The 9946-nt window shown below is 33.9% G+C and overlaps 2 protein-coding genes across 2 annotated transcripts; one reads left to right on the forward strand and one right to left on the reverse strand.

Moving 5' to 3' along the window:
- The first annotated feature begins 1777 nt into the window (after positions 1–1777).
- Positions 1778–3500, forward strand: LOC101494711 (phosphatidylinositol transfer protein sfh5-like). Its single transcript, NM_001309702.1, is given in 2 exon segments — positions 1778–1864; positions 2615–3500. Coding segments are annotated over 2 exon segments (504 nt in total). The 5' UTR covers positions 1778–1849; the 3' UTR covers positions 3104–3500.
- Positions 2805–9599, reverse strand: LOC101494399 (E3 ubiquitin-protein ligase UPL5). The gene is made up of 3 exons (XM_004486164.4): positions 7798–9599; positions 6129–6712; positions 2805–5209 (listed from the first exon to the last, which is right to left on the reverse strand). Exons 1-3 carry the CDS (start codon positions 9458–9460, stop codon positions 4946–4948), a joined length of 2511 nt encoding a protein of 836 aa, XP_004486221.1. The 5' UTR covers positions 9461–9599; the 3' UTR covers positions 2805–4945.
- Between the last annotated feature and the right edge of the window lie 347 nt (positions 9600–9946).

Raw genomic sequence — 9946 nt, forward strand, 5'->3', positions numbered from 1 at the left:
TCTGCTCACATACCATATTGAACTTCACCTAAGAAAAAAGAATTGTCCCTCCTATGAACAATGACTCCATCTCGTGAAGCTATGTAGAACAAATTAAGATATTCGATGAACCAACATAACATATGATTTGCAAGCGACTAATGTTTAAAAATTATTTGAAATTTTAATGATGATCAACGTTTTTTTGGAAGAAAAAATTTATTATCCTACTCATTCAAAGTGGATCAGTTCTCAGTGGACAACTTATCAAACTAGTCCATCTTTTAATTTGTGTTTAGGGAGATCTAATTTTGTAGACTGTTATATTGAGAACGTTTATGTACTCTCAATGTGAGACTCATAACTATGTCACATTTTTTAAGAGCCAACATCCACGACAATTCTGTCCTATCGACATTGACTTGATGATGGCTATTTCTTTTTAGACGACTTCACTCACATATCACTACTCCTTGGAGTACCTTAATTCAATTTATAGGTAGTCATTTTTTGTGGTTCATTCTCAATGAGAGCACCAATTGTTAAGACATAAACACAAGAGACGATCTCAATCAAAAAGACTAATCTATTACGTAAAAAAGTCTCTTGACTTAATACCATATTAAATACTTTTATCTGTCCAATATGAGACTCCTAACATAGATCCAATTTAATCTCAAAAAAAGAAGAAGCACATTTTACTTCCCAAAAAAACTAAACCGATACAACTTAGTCCATACTTAAACTGAGTAATCAAATATCATTTAAGAAAATCAATTGTACAAATTAAATTAATGTATATTAGTAAATCAATTCAAATAACTCATAATGTGAAAATAACTTAAATTTTAACATTGAAAACAAGAATTAAAAACTATATTAGTTGACAAACATTAACACAAAATAAATTATTTGTGAATGTTTATAAGGATCAAAATATTGTTTTTTAATTAGGGATGTTCACATATATAGTTCAACCACCCTAGTGAATTCAACTTGCATTTCAATCTAAAATTTTCAAGTTTGGATCGAATCCAAACCGACCAGTTTAAGGATTTATTGTTTGCTTTATGTATTTGTTTTTTTAATGTATTTGAAGTGTAATAATTTTTTATAAATTTTTAGATATTCGAATATTAAAATTTAGTTAGATATTCTTAAATAAAAGACTTTTTTTCTTTCTCTTTTTAACTTTTGAAATCAACTCATTTTTAATCAGACTAATTTTATTCAGGTTTGATATAAAAACTACGTATTGAAAATTCAATTCAATCCAAATAAAATTGATCGAATCACATATTAGATTTTGTCAAAATTAACCCAAACTACTTTATATACTGCCATGATATATTTTTTTTACTTACCTTATTAGTGATATTTAAACTTCTTTACTTACCCTATTAGTAAAATAATAACTTACTAGAGAGAGTTAATAGGGTGGCAAATAATATTGAATTGTATTTTCAATGTACTTGTAAAATAATTAAATAAATAAAAATTGAATGGAAAATAAGAATGAGTGGTTGTACTTCATTTCGTATATATACATGTCTCAAAATAATTAATTCCATTTTTTTATTTTATTTTGAAGGGAATAAATAAACAAAAAGAAAAAAACATTGACAACTAGACATATTGATGTATTTTAATTTATAGAGCAGTCTGTTTGAAAAAGATTCTTACAGATGATGATCACACCACACACACATACACTTCTACCACTATTCAAAACTTTATGCATCTATATATACCACCTTCATTTTGATCACCTTCTCATCTCACTCACTACCACTCTTAATTTCTCTCTTCCTTCCTTCTTAATTCACACACCCTTTTTCTTTCAGCTTTATTTCAATCCTCTCTTTTCCAAATGGCCAGTGTTGAGGTAAAATAATTCAGTGAGATACAGTTATTAGTTACTTTGTTACTTCCATAGTTTTCATTTTAATGTGTAAGGAAATCAAAGCTTACTAACACAATAATACAACTATTTATAATTTCTTCATTGTCTCATTTAAATTGCTGTGATTCATTATCGACCAATTAACAAATCAATTTGATCTTCCTATTCCCCTTTAATAACGTGTGATCTACCAAATTATATATTACATTTGTGATGGAAATACAGTTATAAGTCTCTTGCAATAATTTAATCTCAGCATATTTGATTATCATCAATACACACAAATCAACACTGTAATTTTTTTTTTCGATATCATTTTAATTTTGTCTTTCGCTCGCTCAGATAATTGCTTAACAAAATAATTTAACTCATCAATAGATCAATAACTTAATTGATCATCCACTAGTGTTTATATATATAATTGCTTCATCATAAACTATCTTAATTGATCAATACATCACAAAATTAAAATTGATCAACAGATCACAAATAACTTATATAATATACTGCTAAGTAGTTCTATGTGGACCTTTTTATCTTGTATCCAAAGCAAAGATAGTTTAACTAAGTTTTTTCTTTACTAGCACTTTACTTCAAAGTTCTATTCATGTCATTTTAATTAACATAATGTATGTTTTTAACAGATTATGATGTACTATAGTTTTTTATTAGTATTTGATGTTTCATTTGTCTATACTTCAAGATTTTGCTAAATGAAGATGGTACTTGCAGGTTGCACATCAAGCACCAGTAACAGCAGTGCAAGAAAATGAACCAACCACCGAGGTAATCAACACTCCGGAAACAATCACAGAACAACAACCAGCCACTGAAGTTCCTGAGGCCACAGAACAACCAGAAGCTGAAGTTCCTGCCACCGAAGAAACAATCGAAGAACCAACCGAAACAGCAAAAGAAGAAGCCCCAGCTGCTCCAGAAACCCAAGATCCACTTGAAGTTGAGACCAAGGAGGTTGTAACAGAGGAAGCCAAGGAAGAAAACACAGAAGCACCTAAAGAAACAGAGGAATCACCTGAAGAAGTGAAGGAAGAGGCAGCAGTGGAAGAGCCTATTGCAACCATTGAAAATGAGTCAGCAGCACCACCAGCACCACCAGCAACTGCAGAGGTGGAGGAGGAGAAAGAGAACAAACCAGTTGAGCCAGTGGAAGCTCCACCAGCAGCAGTAGCAGAAGTTCCAATTGAGACTTCTGAAGCTTAGACCAATGGACACAGGGTGTGAATGAATGGAACTGCAAAAAGAAAGTTTATATGGTCCTACCATTTTGCATGTTGAGGTTGAAAAAGCTTTTCTATTTATTATTTCTTTAGTTTCCTTTATTAAAGTTATTATTATCATTATGGTTATTATTATGGAAGTCTATGGATATGGTTATGAATTCATATGGAGGGTATAGCTATCTATCTACATCAGTTATGTATGGCACTTAGCTCCATGTCAGCATATACATGAAGTGATGACCATGTGAAATTCTATTGCATGAGTTGTGTATTGAAGTGAGCTAAGGGGCTATAGTTGTTGGGAAGGTTACATGAGTTTATCATGGTGTGTTACTGTGTTTCTCTAGATTTGAATAAATGATATTTATTTTATAGTACTTTTGTTAAGGAGTAAGTATTTCTCATGTTTTGTTTTTAATTGGGCATGAATCAGTATAAAATACACTACTACTAACAAGTGATTGGTGAGTCTGAAAATGTTGTAACCTTCAGAACACCGAGTCTGAAACCTACTCATCATAACACAATACACTACTATGTGGTGTAAATTTCATTTTCTCTATTGAAACCTCAAAAGTCAAAACCATTGAAGCTTTGAAACGAAAAGCCAGATACACATAAATTTTAGAGAATGCAGGAGTTATAGATTGCTAATTCTTAATAATGTGGAAAAGTTGCTGTTGGAGCATAATTGTCCTAACTTAAATGTCACAGCATGACTAACTCATAGTTATCTACTAGCTATGCTGTCAATCCAGGTGCGATCCTGCGCAATTCCGATGCGGTGGAGGATTGACCGTGACACCGCCGACTGGGAAAACGCATTTGCTGGTAGTGGCGCTCCCAGCCGCAAATCCCACTATCATTGTGACCTGCTATCCCAGCCCGACCCGCTATTAGACCTGCTCAAGGATTTTTTCAAAAACACAAATTATTATTTTTTTAATTTTTATTCTTCATTAAGGAAATCTAGGTCATTCCGCACCCACTTAAACCTTAATTTTTTGTTATTATAAATCCATAAAGAGGTTGGTTCAACATCGTGAAAAAGAAACCATTTTTGTTCTTCCTCGGTCATTTTCGTTCTTTTCTTGCTCCGTTCAACATCATTTTATTCCGTTTTTGCTCTGTTCAACATCGTTATGTTCTTGCTCTATTGTTTTAGTTCTCTTTTTGACGTTGTTTTGTCTGCTATGTTCTCTATTTTGTTGATTACAATTACTATTAGAACTTGATTTTGATGTTAAGTTTTGGTTATTAAGTATCATTACCCCTTTAATTTTGTGTATTTTACTATTTATTTTAGTACTTATGTATACTGTTTGTATTTTATGTTTAATTTAGATACTGTTTTTTGGCCTTTGCAATAGGGGTCATCATGCTATCTGCGATCCCACTATCCCATTTTTAAGGTCCGGCGCTCTGCGCCACTATCTGAGACTGACAACATAGTCTACTAGAATGAACAAACATCAAAACTTACTTACCTTCAAAACTGTTTTGTTGAATCTTGATCCCCAAATAAACACTTAACAAAAAAACAAAGACATTAAGAATTAAAAAAAAAATTGGGGAAGGAGTTTATCATAAATTAAAATGACTAATGATTATTTTACAAACTGTCCCTAATGGTATTTGAACTTCTTTTCTTGAGGTTAGAAGATCAAATTCTAACCACCGAGAATTGATTTCGAGAACAAAAAAATGGAATAATCCTATCCTATATCCTAAATATGTACCAAAGGTGAGTATTGGTATGTCTATGTACAAACAAAAGATTCAAAACCACCTTAAGCCAAATTGCAGGTGTTCTATTCACCATTCATGGAGTACCAAAACTGCAGCCGATGTGTTCTTGAGTGATGACTCGAAGGCGATCTTGCATGATAGCCAAAGAAGAATATGGGGGAAAGCACAGCTCATAAAAGCATGTGTGAGATGATGGCAAATGACTATCAAGTTCACTGGTTCTGCAAATGTGTAGACGGGAATCCAAGCCATGGAAACCTTCAACTGGTAAATGTTTCACAGATGTCCAAAAGAACAGAAGAACCTTCCTTTGCTCTACTGACATTCTCCCAACGATCTGCCAAGTTTTTTTGATAGAATATAATATTAAAAATTAAACACCATGTAACATCCTCCTTGCATATTCAAATGATGAGTTATTTTAAAAAGATTCCAGAAAGAACTATTTCAAAAGCTTCAATAACTAGATGTTTTCACTTAAAATAATATCTTAAAGAATTATTGAATGTGAACATAAGATAAACGGAAGTATTAAAACTTCTACATTCTAGCATTTTGGAATTCACTTAACAAGATTCTGTGAAGGTAAATATGACTGCACTATGGTATTTTAGAGTTGAATAGCCCATCTTTGAACTTATTTTATAATAGAGCATGGTAATATGGTGTCGATTGATCCACTTAGTCAGACACACGTAATGGAAAAAGACTTGATCAGTTAGCTATATAGAGTAGGGGTGGCGGGGGTATCAAAGAAATTATGTTAAAGAAAGAGAGTGAGATCATCAAGATCCTTCTTGGTGAGAGGAGCCTATTGGCTTGGGCTGGTAGTAGGGTCTGTTTCCTCCTAGCATTTCCTGTTTTTATTTTCACTTCAACTGATATAAACCAGAATTTTATTGACTGGAATTGATGAGCTCTGAAGCTCTTACAATGCTGGAATTCTGAAAATGCAGAAAATAAACTAAACCAGAATTTTAAGAACTCCTAAACTAGAGCACAATTGCTCCTAATTTAGGAAAATATTCTCCCAACTGTTTTCTAACTATATTTCTGAATGATTTTCTAACTACCCTTCCCTATCTTTTATTCAACATGTCTCTCAATATTTTTCTTCGTATTTAACAAAAATAAAGATAACAAATTTATACTTGCAAGGAATTTGAAAAATGCAAGAAAAGGGAGGAAATAAAATAAAAAGTAGGCAATATAAAGGTAAAGACAATGTGATTCCATGAGATCAGTATCCTACTTACCTCCCAAAACCAAGATATCTGACGGTCAATATCTTTATAGCCATTATACACAGTATGTGCCTTCCAATCTTCAACAGAAATGGCATTTTCACTCCCATGCAGCATCCAATCAAGTTCTTCAAGCTCTAAAGATTGGAAGAACTCTTGGCTTGAGCCGGACAGAATATCAGCAAAACCCTTGGCAAAATGTGATACCTGCTTAGATATGGATGTTACAAAACGATTGTGTATAAGAAGACGGACATACTCCTCCCTGTTCTTACTATCCACAACGCGGCTTTCTCCACCAAGGCAAAGCTCAATCACTTCCCTGCGTCCTAATTCCCACACCTCTGTGGCAAATGTCAATCCTAATGTATCTGAATCAATAGAATCAGCATCCATATTCAATATTTGCTTGCAGCTACTATACATTATAGGATCTGCTTCCCGGATATCTTCTAAAGTAATATATTCCCCAGCCAATTGCCCATGAAACACACGATCAAAAACAATTCCCACGTGCACCTTACTCCTTAAAGCTAATGCAATAATACGTCCACAGAAGCTGAAGTACTCTAAGTGCAGAGGATGTATCTTAGATGCTGCAGACAAGAAGAAAACTATACTAAATATGATTGCAACAGAAGCTCTTCAATAATATCTATTGACAAAAGATATACCACAAAACACATCAATACTCGCGACACTTCCTAAGCAACCATTGTCCCTAACATTGGTCAATGGGAACTCAAGTTTAGTGATAAAATGATACAAGCCAGACATATTATACAATCCAAAGTTGAATGGTGAACTGGCACATCATCAATTCACCATAACTCTTTTTTCCCTTCCTATCTCATTGCATACATTTCAATTTATCCGGCAGATTTTGATATGTATAAATCCTAGACATAAAATAGTAGTTTAAAGTTACACCGATGCTCTGAATTTTGGAGGTAAAATAGTAGTTTAAAGACATTAGGATTAAGTATTGAATTAAGTAATAACTGAGCTCATCCCTTGAACACATAATAGTTACAGTCTAAGCACAGTTACTATAATAAGTAGATGGATAGAGTACATTACATGGGCTTGTGATCATCTAAATTTTGGCAACCTTCTGTTACATGGTTGTCACGTTTGATCAAAACTGGACTCCTCCCTGTTTTTGGTGAGTTGCATCACCTAAGGCAACCGGGAAAAGAAGTTCTATTCAGGGAGAAAAAAGAGGTTTCACAAGAAAGAGTCTCTTAAAAAACTGAAGTTTGATTGAGTACCTCTGCAACCCAGAGGAATACTGATATTAAATAAATGACCTAACCTCAACTAAACCATCGGGGTACAACCAAGTTTACTGCCTTTCAACTGAAGTCTAGCACTTCGCTGTTTTTTAAGTCAGATGTTACTTATGATGTAGGATGTTTTTAACCTATGAACTCACATTTTGTTTTGTAGGGACCTAACTTATTGTTTAATTACTTTGTGAAAAAGTTTTACGCCCTTGAACACTAGGTCAATATTCTATTGTCCTAAGAAATATCATTTTGTAAACATTTATAAATCTTTTCAAATCTGTGTTTCTTTTGAAAGGACACGAGAACAATATAATTGTCATTGATAATACTCCGAATGCATAATAGCAGTAGAGAAAAAAAAATGTGCATTTAGATTTCCAGATGAAACTCACCAGCATTAGGGAAAAATCTCCTGCGGTCATTTGGACATGCCATAAAAAGAGCATTTTGCGGACTAAATATTTCCTGACACACCAAAACAAACCACTCCCTCAGTACACCTGGTCCTGTAGCATCCTCATTTTTGAATTCCATAAATAGACCCCTCTGCAGAGATTTAGGCTTAGCTTGTGATATGTACTCGAAAGATTCAGCCAACAACTGAGACCTGTCAATAAGCATCTCATGAAAATCCCATAATCCATCTTTTAATTCATGGAAGAATAGCATCATCACCAAGTGCCTCCTGGATTCAAAATCAGTCACACTTCTGTTCTTGAGAACCCACCTATGATCATCGGTATTCTCTGTGTACTTAACAATCAGATGACATAGCATACTTTTTCGACGCAACAAAACTCCCCAAAACTTATCTTCTGCGCCTGTATAGAGCTTAGAAATGTGATACAATTCCTTCAAGATGGAAAGATAATAATACCACCCATAATAGATAACACTCACACCCCCTTCCCCTTGTTCCTTGTTAACCAAGCAACCCTCCATGCTTTGAAGGCACTCATCCATTTTGATCAATAACTGAATAAATACAAGACGGAAGCGATCAACTACTCGTGCAATCAAGGAATCTTTCTCACACAAAAATCCACAATCCACAGGTACTTCAAACGCCCCTTGATGCTCCGCGATTCCAACCCTCAAAGGAGCAGAGAATTTCTCAAAATCATGAACATCTCTGCACAATAGTGCCTGGCTAGTATCCCTATCACTAACACCACCAACACTCTCCAACATTCTTCCAAAACTCAAATCCAAAAACCTCAACAACTTATCTGAAATCTCAACAACACAATCAAAACCACCCTGAAACAAAATCCTCCGTTTAGTATCCCTATCACTAACACCACCAACACTCTCCAACATTCTTCCAAAACTACCCCGGCAAACAACGTACAAAAGATCATTACTCTCAAACCCTACCCCTCTAAGCAATTCACAAAACTCCAAAACAACTTCAAAATAAATAACCTGCAACTGTGCGGTCTCAATATGATCACAAAATATCATTAATTGCCGAATACAAAAATCAGCAATGCCTTTGTTATTTGCGTAAGGGGAATTGTAAAGAGTTACCATTAACAAAGGAACTTTCATAAACATGAAAACGGAAACACATTCCTTATGTTCCATATACTTCATCATGCGACAATGAAGGATTCTTGAAGCGTCTTTCACCGATTCACCTTTACAAAGACGAAGAATCAACGAAACGGTATCGTCTAGAGCTTCACAACCCATAGGAAACCCCATACTCCTCAAGTGTCCAATCAATTGAAGACACGTGTCGTTTTCAATACAGCATTCAGCAAGACTCTGTTCACTGTGAAGCTGTTTTCCTCTGTATATTAACCGTTGATATTCAATCGGAATTTTGGTTTTGAACGAAATCGCTTTGAGAAGTGATTTCACTGTGTCTTCTCTTGAAGCACGAATCACTAAGCTTTTGCAGGTCCACATCAGGCGTACGAAGAACTGTAACTGTGACGGCGTCGTTTTGGTGTCGTTTTTCATCGTCGAGGAGGAGAAGGAGGTGTGGTCGTTTAATTTGTTTTGGTGGAATGAGTTGACGGTGAGGGTTTTGGTGATTGATTGTGACATTTAACGTTTTACCTCACAGCCGTCGACGGCGGAGAAAGCGGTGTTTTTTTTTGCGGTGACGGTTACAGAGTGAGTGATGAAACAAAAGTTGTTGCGTATTTATAAAAAAAATAAAAGCCTAAAAAGGCTAAATCGTAATCTCGTACCATTCTAATCGCGCGAAGATTCTGTTAAAAATTGATTTACGAATCTTATCTTAAGATTGAGTTTTTTTTTTTACAGAATCTTTTCTTTTCTAATACGTCTTTTTACTAAATCTTAAGATTGAGTTAAATTATTACTTTTGAGTTGTATATCTAAATATAAATATAAATAATTAAAAAGTCATTATATTTAGTTTTAATTTTTAATTAATACATAATTTTTTAAATATTATTTTTATTTATATTTTATTTTAAATAAAATATAATACAAAGGTATAATCTATTAAATTTCATTTTTAAGGTAGTTTAGTCTAGTTGTTTGTGAAGGCTAGCTAACTCAATG

The sequence above is a fragment of the Cicer arietinum genome, chromosome 1 (assembly GCF_000331145.2).
Source record: "Cicer arietinum cultivar CDC Frontier isolate Library 1 chromosome 1, Cicar.CDCFrontier_v2.0, whole genome shotgun sequence".
In the NCBI taxonomy this organism is placed as follows: Eukaryota; Viridiplantae; Streptophyta; class Magnoliopsida; order Fabales; family Fabaceae; genus Cicer; species Cicer arietinum.